The sequence below is a fragment of the Sinocyclocheilus rhinocerous genome, unplaced genomic scaffold (assembly GCF_001515625.1).
Source record: "Sinocyclocheilus rhinocerous isolate Xijiao unplaced genomic scaffold, SAMN03320098_v1.1 scaffold1193, whole genome shotgun sequence".
Classification (NCBI taxonomy): domain Eukaryota; kingdom Metazoa; phylum Chordata; class Actinopteri; order Cypriniformes; family Cyprinidae; genus Sinocyclocheilus; species Sinocyclocheilus rhinocerous.
The window spans coordinates 1255718-1269522 of NW_015642181.1; the positions used below are offsets into that span (position 1 = coordinate 1255718).

At 38.1% G+C, this 13805-nt stretch overlaps 1 protein-coding gene across 1 annotated transcript in view; it reads left to right on the top strand.

Moving 5' to 3' along the window:
- LOC107755705 (probable G-protein coupled receptor 158) overlaps nucleotides 1–11811 on the top strand; it is a gene marked incomplete at its 3' end in the record, with an annotated part of 89226 nt that extends 77415 nt beyond the window's left edge. Inside the window, exon 4 of the mRNA XM_016572589.1 lies at nucleotides 11548–11811. Coding sequence (XP_016428075.1) covers nucleotides 11548–11811 — 264 coding nt within the window. The remainder of the gene's footprint in view (nucleotides 1–11547) is intronic.
- Nucleotides 11812–13805: the final 1994 nt, after the last annotated feature.

A 13805-nucleotide genomic window follows, 5' to 3' on the forward strand; every position in this document is an offset into this window, starting at 1 on the left:
AAAAACAAAACATTATTTATGCATCTGTAACTGCAGTTTAAATGCATCCATGTCCCCCTCTGTGATACATAAACTGTGTAAATACATCTAAATGCTATTTCAGATGCAGATTCCAGAGATGTTTTCTTATGTTGGAATGAAAGACACTTAAGTACCGGATGAAGTGCTTCTTATTCTTACCCAAAAATACAAAATGGAAGAAAGAGTTAAACCTGAACACAATCTTGCTACTCAAGCTGTGTATGAAAATGTTTTTATATATATTTATTTGCTTTTTTTCCATTTTGCTTTTACTTGTACTTTTACTTTCAATACTTAAGTACGTTTAAGATTTAAAAAATACTTTTCGTACTTAAGTACAATAAATATCACATACTTTAAGACTTTTACTCAAGTAATATTCTAAACGGTGACTTCAACTTCTACCAAAGTTATTTTCTGGTAAGATATCTGTACTTTTACTTGAGTATGGCTTTCAGGTACTTTATACACCACTGACTGCAGCGCACATTTAGAATAAACATAACATTATCATCCATTAGTGGATGCAAAATTGCTTATTAATTTATAAAATAACATAATAACATAAATCCGTTCTAAAAACAATAGTCCTTCATTGTTTTATGTTTTATATGTATTGTAAGCATATATTGTAAAAACAATAAGGCACTTGAGACCCTGTTGTATTGTAAAAAATACATACTTTAGCTGTAACTATATTCATAAAAAGTTCCTTATTGCATAATTAAAATGTTGCTAATAGCCTTCATAACAATTTTGTATACTCAATACAATGCAAACTTTCACACAAATTACCCACCCCCATTTTCCTGAACAAGCAGGAATATCACTTGATTCCCAGCACTTAGCACTGATTATTAATTCAGAGTTTAAAAACAAGGGAATGAAAGAGACAGATCAATTTTATATGTATGGCATTCGGGCAGCGCTCATGTGAACTGGGCTTGAAGACCTATAGTATGTATGTATGAATGTATGTATGTACGTTTTAAGAGGACATTCTGACAATAGTAGTGATGTCACATGAGCATATATAATGTCCACATTTACATATTCACATATTCAGTATTCACCCAACTGTGAATCTTGAGATCATCTGAAATTAAAGCAATATTATATGTTTAATACAAGTTAAGATCAATGAACAGAAGATCTGTCATGTTGATTATTACAAAATGAATTTAAACAAAAAAAGCCAAATTCTGTGTTGCAGTGAGGCACTTTAATATTTATTAACATTCATTTATTATTAAAATATTCAAATTGTTTCAAAACAATTTGCTTAATACCTTTACTAACCCTTTCTGTGAAGACAGCTTTGTTGCCATGACAACCCTAAAATGACCCTAAAATGATAAGAACAATTGTACAGGTCAAGTAATACATGGGATTTAAAAGAAGAATTGATAACTGCATTTATCAAATCATAAGCTTTACATATTTGTGAATTCATGCCTTATAGGGACGAGTCAGTTTTATATATATATATATATATATATATATAATTATGTTACAAATTCTATTGAAATTTTAGATTAACTTAACTATTGAACTACAAATATCTTTTTATTTGCAATTTAATTTAATAAATTAACCAAATTACCACATGGTTATTTAAAATATAAAAATTTGATTTGAATTTATGATATATTTTACTGTATTATATTGAATTTGTGATATATTCTGTATTAATACTTTCATTCAGCAAGAACACATTAAATTGATGAGATGAGACAATAAAGACAGAAAAAAATCATATTTCAAACTACTGTAACCACGGTCTCCTGTGCATCCTTATAACACGGCAGGCTATGCAACGCTCGTTCCCTTATCTCAGGGAACCAAGGTTACGTTAGTAACGGGAGCATTCCCTTTCGAAGGGTCTCTCCCGTTGTATTGCATGCTATGGGGAACACATCCAATAGTGCCGAGATATAAGCAAGTGCAGAATGAAGCCAATCTGTGAGCCCTGCCCCGGAGCGCTCATACTGAGGGATCCGAACAAACATGAGCTAATTATGAGACCCAAGCCAACAGAACCTTCTCCACTTACAGAGGGGATTGGGAAAATTAAGCGGACGAAATCCATGCCTAGAGGGCAGGGATGTCCAAGTTATAAAATCTGGTAAAGGTGGACGGCAATGACAGAACCGCACAGATATCATCAATAGAAATCCCGCTGGACCAAGACCAGAAGGAGGCCATTCCCCTGGTGGAGTGGGCCCTCACTCCTATAGGACACTGTAAGCCCACTGAGGCATACGCCAGGACTATAGCATCCACTATCCAGTGAGAGAGTCTCTTCTTCGTAACCGGCTGCCCTTTAGAGCGGCCTCCGAAGCATACAAAGAGCTGCTCTGAGTGTTGAAATGGGCCAGATGGCTCAACATACATTTTAAGAGTCCGAATTGGGCAGAGTGGATTGGGGCCCTGTTCATCCTCTGAATTGGGAAGAGCCAGGAGGGTAATGACCTGTGCTCTGAATGGAGTGAAGAGCACTTTTGGCATATAGCCGTGTCTCAGTTTGAGGACAATTCTACAGTCGTTAGGCCCAAACTCAAGACATGAGTTATCCAGCAACTCTTACTGAAAGGTTAACACGGATGACCCGTCACAAGAAAACAAGTCCTCATTCTGTGCTGCACACCGGTCAGAAAAGACTGACCATTTAAGGGCATAGAGGCATCTTGTAGAGGTGGCTCTAGTCTCCAAAATGGTATTAGTCACACTCCTGGGCCAAGGCATCTCATTGCTTTGAGAAGTAAATTGGGCAGTGAAAGATGTATTCTGTTCTCTGCCCTCCCGAAGACAGACCAGATCGTCTGAACCATTTGGGGATGTAGTCTCCATTCTCCTGGTGCTACATTGCCCCTGGACAGCATGTCCGCTCCTTGGTTCAATCTGCCAAGCATGTGAACTGCTCTCAGTGAGAGTAGGTCTGTGCCCATAAAAGGAGGCATCAAGCCAACCTGTGGAGGGAGCGTGACCTGAGACCGCCTTGGTGATTTATAAAGGCTACCACCGTCATGTTGTCCGAGCGGACCACGACGTGGTGCCCCTTCAAGGCCGGCAGGAAGGTTTTTAGGGCTAGAAAAACCACCATCATCTCAAGGCAGTTGATGTGCAAGGGTTACACCAAGAGCCGAATGGCGGTTTGCCCTAGCACAGTGGAGGCATCAACAGTGGACCTTCCTTCTGGAGGTCAGCCCCATGGGATGACTGACTGAAACAGGTGAGAGGTTTTCCAAGGGGCCACAGCTCTGATGCAGTGGTGGGTTACCCTGAGATGAAAACATGGGCTTTGAGCCAATATTGGAGGGGCCGCATGTGAAGCAGGTTCAGAGGAATCACAGAGGAAGCAGCTGGCATAAGGCTGAGCATCCTTTTGAAAACTCTGAAGGGACGTGAAGTCCCGAGTCTGAATTACACCGCTAGCCACTGAATGGTCAGGGAGCGTTCCGGCTTAATCCATTCCCACATCTAGGCTGAATCGATAACTGTCCCCAGGAAGACAACTCGCTGGCCAGGAGACATAGAGCTCTTGGCTAAATTGATTTTTAGTAAAAGTGTGCAGGGCCAGAGACAGTCCAAATGTTAGGACTGTATATTGATAAGCCACTCCCTCAAACGTGAATCTCAAGAGCGGTCTGTGATGAGGGGCTATCTGGATGTGAAAGTAAGCATCTTTCCGATCCTTGGGAACGAGGAAGAAGCAGCAGTAAAACCTGACTCGCTGTTCATTAGAGGAAACATTTCTGCAGCTCCTTTTGCAAGCAGAGTTTGCACTTCGGACTGGAGAACGTGAGCATTGTTGTCCCATACCGAGGTTTGGATAATAGCTCTGAAGTGAGGTGGCCTGCGAGCAAACTGGAACAAGTAACCCCGTTCTATGGTTTTTAGAACCCAGCTTGACACATCCTGAATGGCTTTCCAAGCCTGAGCCAGACGGCAAGTAGTCTGAGTTTTTCGAGTGGCAGGTCGTCACAAGGAGGCGGGGAACTGACCTTTGGGGTCAGTTAGGTAGTGGGAAGTGGAGAAGAGCTCTTTTGAGTATGTGGGTCTTAGGAAACGGGTAACGTCTAGCCGTCTGAGGGTGCTGCTGAAGCTCAGGCTCAGATTTAGGCTGGGGTTGGGCCGGAGGGGGCCCAGGGTGTCAGGGTCTTCGCCAGAACACACCCACTCTTCAGCATCTGAAGCTCAGTGACATGGAGTCATCATTGACAACTTCCTCCTCAGACCCGCAGAAGTAGATCAAGCTGCTCGCAGCCAACGAGGGGTACTGATCCTCACGTGTGAAATAAACAGGTGTGTAAATGCGTTGTGGGGAGAGTGAAGCACGCGGGACCTGTGCCGGCGTGAGTTCATTCGAGCCCGATAGTTGATTCCCGTTGCCCTGCTGTTTCTTCCTCCTAGGCTCCTGGGAGGGAAGAAACGGGAGAGCAGACCGGGGAGGAACACCTTCATGAAAAAAGGCAATCCACGAGCGAAGCAGGGCGAGACTCGTGCTCTTGCAATGAGAGCTCTCTGTCCCGGTGAATGCAGCCTCAACGTGAGCGCTGCCTAGGCAAGCAACACACTCACCGTGCCTGTCATGCAGGGGTTCCCTATATTGTCACACTCAAGATGCAACATTTGAAACAACGTCGCTAGAAAATTTGCTCAGAAATTTGCTCTAAATTTGCCCGATGGCTGCAGGGGAAGCACTTGCTAGAGGCGATCCTCCACTGCCGGGGCTTTTCTATGGCGAGCAGCAGACTTTGAGCTTCTTCCTTTTGGCTTCTTGCTTCTTCAGAGTCAGCGGGGAGATGACCTTCGTGCAGAAGGAGAAAGATTCTGACGAAATGGCACTCAGAGCCGACTTATACCCTTTTAGTCTATAGTATAATTTAGTATAGTCTATTCATCATATTTCCACAAAAATATTAAGCAGCACAAATGTTTTCAACATTGAAATATTGAAGACTGCTGAAAATTCAATTTTGCCATCACAAGAATAAATTACATATTTTTAAATTCTAATAGTGTTTCACAATATTACTGTTTTTACAATAGTTTTGATAAAAAATAAAGGCACTCTTGGTGATCATAAGATACTTAAAATGGTAGTGTATACACTTATTCTAATATACAGTAGAATTGCTTAGATACAATGTTGGCCACACCTACACCCGGTGGTTAGCCAGTCATAACCAGAGGTAATTTACACATAGAAGGCTTATATAGAAGGTGCAGCTGCAAGACCTACTGTGTAAATCTAAGGGTCAGCGAAAAGGTGAAAAAATGGTAATGGAAAAACTGATTTTTTTATCGTTTTGTGGTGGAAGAAAAAAATTTTTTTAAATTCAATGTTGTCAACGCAAAAATCCTCGTGGGTAGCGTGCCGACATATAGTGTTGTTGTGCTTCAGGCATCCCGAGTTTGTCCTATCATAATAAAAAAAATATCAATGCTATAGTTTTTGTTAAGCTGTTATAGGTCTTTTAGATGTACTGATTCATGAATATGCAGTAACATGAAATTAGTGAGTGCTGACGGTGCATGTGTGTGCTGCAGGTGTGACCCGACAGCATGATTCTCTGATGCATGAGAGCTCTGTCAAATCCCCAAAGACGAGACATGCGTCAGCTGCTTCTCTGTGCAACTCGCTCTCTCTTTCTTTCTTTCTTTCTTTCTTTCTTTCGCTCCTTCTTTCTTTCTCTCTCTCTCTCTCTCTCTTTCTTTCTCTTTCTCTTTCTCTCGATAAGATTCAGTTTTTCTGGGAAAAGGGAAGGTGTTACAGTAGACGCCTTGATGTCCTGAGCGATTACATTTTTGAAATATAAGTAGCATTATATTTCCAATATTTAATAATTATAACTACATGTATTCAGGGTATTCAGTATAATTTTGATTAGTGATATAAAATATATATTTACCTCTTTGTGTGCCTGGAATATTTTAATTACGTTACTGTACTTATTTTATTTTGAGTCAACTTGGCAACAATGAATATTTGATTGTAAATATGGTTCTTTTGATTGAAAAAAAAAATCACCATTTTAAGTCATTACAGACTGTGGCGGAGCCAGAGGGGTGTCCAGGGTGGCACTGACATCTGATTGGCCACCCTGGATGCCACCCCAAAATTTAGTATGCTACTATTTAATTTTCTTTGTTTAATCATACTGAAAGAAACATTTGTTTTAGCATCAAAATCAAGGACACAACACATCTGGTGTGCCGCATCGTGGTTCATCTCATCCGGAGTACCTTCCAGCCTCTGCTAACTCTCACGTACGTGCTCTTTTCTTACGGAGTGAAAAACATCGCAGAGCAAAGAGGACACAGACAACATGCTGACAGACAAGACAGAGCAGGTTACTTTTGATAGGAGTCTCAGCATTCAAATTCTGTTAGTTTTATTAAGAATTTGAAACGATAAATACAGTTCATATTCACGTGCACTCCCGCTTTGCCTCAGTTTAAGTGAAGCAGGAGTGCATTCTAATTAGCATGAAATAAACATGAATGAACATCTGAGGATATGTTGAAAGATACAATGCAACTTACTAAATGTATAGTCTCATGTAATCACTCAATGAGTGTTTCAACTGCGGAAAGACAGCAACTTGAAAACATTGTCATAACCTAAGAAAATCCATTCAGTGTCCAACTAAGTAGTGAGAAAAATGTACATTAGAGAGGAGAATTATGCAAAAAATTACATTTATTATACATTTACTCATATAATTACTCTTTTTATTATAATTAATAAAAATGTATATATATATAACGCTGTTATAAAAATGGTCTAATATGAACTTGTATACAAATCAATTGTTACTTTTAACCTTAACAATAGGGTTCCCTGTATAGTTTAGTTTAGAAAAAATTAGAAAAAAATTACTGAATTCCTAAATAATTCTCACTCCAGTCTGAACTCAAAAGTTGGCAGCCCTGTTTGAAGTAAGTTGAAGTTTTAGGTTTCCTGAACAACATTTACCAAATTCACTGTATAAGTTTATGTTAGATCTTTTGCTCCAACCACTGGTTAATCAGATGATAGAAATAAGAGAAATAAGTTCCAACAGACTAACATTGGAAGTTACAGTAGGAATGTATATCTAATGTGTATATATATAATGTGAAGTAATCTGCAATCGTTGGATTTATTCATGCTTTTTTAGGCCAGGTTGGAGTCATTCACTGATTTTCTGTAATGGTATATGGACCCAATGAATTAGCCTTGGCCACCCCATGTATAAAACTCTAGCTCCACCACTGATTACAGCGTAAAATCAAATATCATGTAAAGGCTTAAAAAGGTTTAGTGATATCAGTTTGCTTCAGTGTTTTTTCTCATCCTGGTTACCGTCTGGCTCTCCGTCGTCTCTTGCCACAGCAACTATGTTTTGTTTGTGTTCTCAACCCCGCTGAGGAATCAGCCACTTGAAGCGCTGTGTGTTTTGTAACGCTCCGAGTGCGATGAGACTTCCCTGCAGCATGCAAAATACAGTCTCGCCTCACCGCTCCGGGCAACGTTGACTTCCGTAGGCTCCTCTCTGCTCCCCCCAACCCCCCACATCCCTCGTCTGACTCAGAGCTAGTGAGCCAAAATAACCACGTGCCTGAATCTTTTTCCACTGCTGTGGGACGATCATTAATGCCTCTGCTAATCAGATTAACACAAACAGTCCCAAAAGGGGGGTCGTGGCACATCTGCAACACACTGATAATTACTCAGCCTCAGATGTTTGTTCTTCTTTGTCTTTCATGTTTTGGATGGGGCTCTGGTGCCGACACACAGAGGTCAGGTTACATTAATTCTCATTGATCTTTGACTGTTGTACGTGTGGTTCAACTTTCAACTGGTCATCAATGAAAGTCCATTATGCATAAGGTTAATCTTAGCTGTGAGTGGCATGCAGGGGATGATGGTAACATTCTACTTTTACTGTTTTTATATTTATTTGTACTGTGCACAATGTGTGAATTGTCTGTACAAATGGAGCTCTTGGACGACCTACTACTATTTGCAAATATGTGCTTTATACTACCAGAGTGCACTGCTGTAATGCATCCCAGAATGCCATTTGCTGTACTTGACCTTCAATTTGCAGTGTGACAAATAAATCAGAAGTCCCTGCTAACAAAAAAAAGTTATGAAAATGTTGTTTCTCAATGTTCTCTGAACATTCAAAATGTCCAGTTTGTTAAATGTTTTAAAAACGTTGTTGCGAACGCTAAGGGAAAATTACATTTTATAATTTTGCAAACATTATAGTAATGTTAGTTTTAGACCAGATAACATTGAATAAACATTATTTTAATGTTACTGGATAAACGTTTGTTCATAACAGTAGTATCATTTCATCACTTGACATTTTTTAAATGCTGAGACATTTTTACACAAAAACTGGATTAAAAGGCAAAATAATTGGTGAAAACTTCTCCACGTCCCAATATTTTACATATTCTACTTACCCTACAATATAGTGTGCTGTAAGCATCAAATTAGTGATATATCCAAATATGCAGTATAATGAAAAAGTAGGCAAAACACTCATATGATGTATATTTCTTGCAATATTCTTAAGTGTGTATCTGATTTATTATCCCATGAACAACATACAGTAGGTTAATTGAAAAAATGTGCCTCTACCTACATTTTTTGCAAAAGTCCAAAAACATACAGTGGGTACGGAAAGTATTCAGACCCCCTTAAATTTTTCACTCTTTGTTATATTGCAGCCATTTGCTAAAATCATTTAAGTTAATTTTTTTTCCTCATTAATGTACACACAGCACCCCATATTGACAGAAAAACACAGAATTGTTGACATTTTTGCAAATTTATTAAAAAAGAAAAACTGAAAAATGCTCAGTATTTAGTAGAAGCACCCTTTTGATCTAATACAGCCATGAGTCTTTTTGGGAAAGATGCAACAAGTTTTTCACACATGGATTTGGGGATCCTCTGCCATTCCCTCTTGCAGATCCACTCCAGTTCTGTCAGGTTGGATGGTAAACGTTGGTGGACAGCCATTTTTAGGTCTCTCCAGAGATGCTCAATTGAGTTTAAGTCAGGGCTCTGGCTGGGCCATTCAAGAACAGTCACAGAGTTGTTGTGAAGCCACTCCTTCGTTATTTTAGCTGTGTGCTTAGGGTCATTGTCTTGTTGGAAGGTAAACCTTAGTTCCAGTCTGAGGTCCTGAGCACTCTGGAGAAGGTTTTCGTCCAGGATATCCCTGTACTTGGCCGCATTCATCTTTCCCTCGATTGCAACCAGTCGTCCTGTCCCTGCAGCTGAAAAACACCCCCACAGCATGATGCTGCCACCACCATGCTTCACTGTTGGGACTGTATTGGACAGGTGCCTGGTTTTCTCCACACATACCGCTTAGAATTAAGGCCAAAAAGTTCTATCTTGGTCTCATCAGACCAGAGAATCTTATTTCTCACCATCTTGGAGTCCTTCAGGTGTTTTTTTAGCAAACTCCATGCGGGCTTTCATGTGTCTTGAACTGAGGAGAGGCTTCCGTCGGGCCACTCTGCCATAAAGCCCCGACTGGTGGAGGGCTGCAGTGATGGTTGACTTTCTACAACTTTCTCCCATCCCCCGACTGCATCTCTGGAGCTCAGCCACAGTGATCTTTGGGTTCTTCTTTACCTCTCTCACCAAGGCTCTTCTCCCCCGATAGCTCAGTTTGGCCGGACAGCCAGCTCTAGGAAGGGTTCTGGTCATCCCAAACGTCTTCCATTTAAGGATTATGGAGGCCACCGTGCTCTTAGGAACCTTAAGTGCAGCAGAAAGTTTTTTGTAACCTTGGCCAGATCTGTGCCTTGCCACAATTCTGTCTCTGAGCTCTTCAGGCAATTCCTTTGACCTCATGATTCTCATTTGCTCTGACATGCACTGTGAGCTGTAAGGTCTTATATAGACAGGTGTGTGGCTTTCCTAATCAAGTCCAATCAGTATAATCAAACACAGCTGGACTCAAATGAAGGTGTAGAACCATCTCAAGGATGATCAGAACAAATGGACAGCACCTGAGTTAAATATATGAGTGTCACAGCAAAGGGTCTGAATACTTAAGACCATGTGATATTTCAGTTTTTCTTTTTTAATAAATCTGCAAAAATGTCAACAATTCTGTGTTTTTCTGTCAATATGGGGTGCTATGTGTACATTAATGAGGAAAAAAAATTAACTTAAATGATTTTAGCAAATGGCTGCAATATAACAAAAAGTGAAAAATTTAAGGGGGTCTGAATACTTTCCGTACCCACTGTATACAGTATATATACATATATGTAGCTGTGTTATTGTTAATTTCATAATCTTTCTGTCTTTTTTCTTGCCATTTTATCTAATTGGTAACTTATCTACAGCAGATAATTGATTATTTGCATTACACTAATGCTTAATCTTTACTCAAACAATGTCTTTAGCAAATATTTGATAAAAGCTCCTTAAAAAAAATAACACCTTTGCTCTAAGCGGATTTGCAGAAGGTTCAGTAAACTTTCTATAAACTTTATATGTCTTCAACTGTGTAAAACAATCAAATAATCAGATCAAGTCACCACAGCAATTCCAAAACTTCCAGAAAATGATTTAAAAAATAAGGAATTTTAAGATTATTTAATTATTATTTACACTGTCTGTAGAACAAAAGTTTATGGTTATTTTCTGCCATAAGTTTTCGGACATTTCACTTAACCCTAAAATACAACACAATGCAAAAAAACAGGTAAAACATCTGTGAAAAATCTTCGTATTAACACAGTACTTTGGACCCCATTTTACAGACTTTTCTTAGAGTCTATTATTATTATTACGTTTTTTTTATTTGTCCTTCACTCTTTATCTTTGCAGTAAAACCTTGCACTTGCACAAATCTTTGCACTAAAGACCTTGATGCAAATCAGTAAAAACATTTTGCCATTTCTATTTTCTTTAACCAAGCTCACCACAAACTTAGGAAACAGAAGTTGTCATCCCTCCTTCATTTCTATATACCTGAATAAGAAAAAACGTGATTTGAAAGTTGCTGATGATCACAAATTGCAAGCTTTTTGATAAAATAATCAGTTTTCACACATGAATCACAGGAAATAGTCACAAAAACATCATCCCTTATCAAGTGAACTGCTTTTAATGACTCAATGAAAACTTGATTATACTGCGCACTGAATAAATATATTATCTGTCAAGTGACTTTTTTTCTACTCTTTGTGTGCTGATGGGACAGTTAAGGATCTTTGACTTACCTCCAAAGTGCCGTAAAAATCATTATCTTTAGTTATTAACCACAAGAATGGGTACGCAGAGACATGTACATGTAATCAGATTCTCAATCTCTGATAAGACATTAATTATTGCCATGCACAGAGTCTCAGTCACAGCCCTTCTTTTCACATTCAGCTGACAGGACATTTTCCCCATCTTCAAGACACTCCGTGACTCACTGGCCTGGTGGGACGATGCCAAAGTTCACTACATATACTACCTGCATCCACTCAGACGGTCCTTATCTCCCACAGCTCCCTGCTGTCGACACCATCAGAGATTCCCCCACAGATACCCACCGCAGGGAGCCCAGGAGATCATGAAGCTGAAGCTGCCGAACCCAGGCCTGGAGGACAGGATCCTGAGCCATGATGAGCTGGAACGGCTGGAGGTGGAAGAGGCTGGAGACAGACCCAAGTGGGACAACAAAGCCCAGTACATGCTGACCTGCGTGGGATTCTGTGTGGGTTTGGGCAACGTCTGGCGCTTCCCCTACCTGTGCCAGAGCCATGGAGGAGGTGAGTGCTTGCTTGGGCTTCTGAGGGGCTGAATTGAGTTGGATCTGTGCTCGAACCATTGAGAGGCGTTCATTCCTATCAGTTCAGATTAGAGGTGGACCATTATGTCAGATCTACACTCTACAAAAACATCTGTGAAAATAGGGTACAATTTTTTCTATATTCATTTTCAGACTGCATTTTGAATTTTATATTGCATTGTGTTGTGTTTTATAGTTAACAGAAATGTCTGTAAAATTAATGGATAATGTACTGCCAGTCATTTTACAGATTTATCTCTGACAGTGTACAGTACACACGTATATAAAATGCGCTGCAATAATCAATGTTTACAACCTCTATTTTTTTATACAAAAAATAATTAAATGGTTAAATTAAATGTATAATGAATGGTTTGAATTAAATGTATACTAAATATGAGGTCACTTTTTTGCTATTTTGTATCTGGGTTTTTTTCTTCCTGTTTTTTTCATCAGCGGTATGCAATAACTTTTCACATATCTTTCTTTATTTTATTTTATCCCTTTGGCAAATCTAGCTCAGCATTTTAGGCAAAATTAACATTCATTATCATCATCTCAAAATCCGAGTAACATTTTCAATAATAAAACCTACTAATATTATTACTAATACAAAGCAATAATCATATTATAATAAAACATTGTTATAGTATATGTAGTTTGTGGGGGGGGGGGGTTTGCAGCATAATGAATTGCCGATTTTAATTATTTTAATATGGTAAATTCATTTTGGCCTGTCATCAACAACTGTTTGCATTTTCTACTTTTCAAATGCTTTTTATGCAAATTGTATTATTTCAAACTTATCCCAGATACAGAAGTTAAATCTTAAACTTTAAGAAAATCCATCGTAAAAATATCAAAAATATATATTTTTGAACAAAGAGTGAAACTGGCATAAACCAGTTCAAACTTTGTTGTGAGAAAATTAATTATACAACTATCAACTTCATATCAGCTTTTACACAAATGATGCCCCTCAATTTTGGTGTTCACCACGACCAACAATTTTGCCCCTAATTTTTTTTTTTTTAAGTTAGTTTACCAAGAGACAAAATATGAGACATTTGATGTGTCAAGTAAATAAAGAAAACAGGTCATTTTAAAATAATAAAATATTTTCAACGCATATTAATTTGTTTAGGAAACTATAAAATGTGCCTTAGCAGAAAATATTTTAAAATATATGTTTTACAGAATATTATTCATACAGAACATTAACACAATTTTATATTTAAATCAGAAATTGTATTTGTTGAGTTAAGAAAACAATGAATTAGAAAAAAATCATATAATACATCTATTATTCAATAAACTAAACTTATGAGAATAAATAATTTTGCAAACATTATAGTAATGTTAGTTTTAGACCAGATAACATTGAATAAACATTATTTTAATGTTACTGGATAAACGTTTGTTCATAACAGTAGTATCATTTCATCACTTGACATTTTTTAAATGCTGAGACATTTTTACACAAAAACTGGATTAAAAGGCAAAATAATTGGTGAAAACTTCTCCACGTCCCAATATTTTACATATTCTACTTACCCTACAATATAGTGTGCTGTAAGCATCAAATTAGTGATATATCCAAATATGCAGTATAATGAAAAAGTAGGCAAAACACTCATATGATGTATATTTCTTGCAATATTCTTAAGTGTGTATCTGATTTATTATCCCATGAACAACATACAGTAGGTTAATTGAAAAAAAGTGCCTCTACCTACATTTTTTGCAAAAGTCCAAAAACATACATATACATGAAAAATTCACTGCAGTTTCCAGCTGAAATTAACACTAGAGGCCGTAAAACACCAACAACTTTTATTACTTTTCACATAAATTATGATTATGGGGCCAAATAATATAAATTAATTAATAAAGACTTATTTTAGAACAGTTCCTTGCACAATACTATGTTAAGACTTAAACAGTAATACTGTAGTGCATGATTTGTAAATGAAT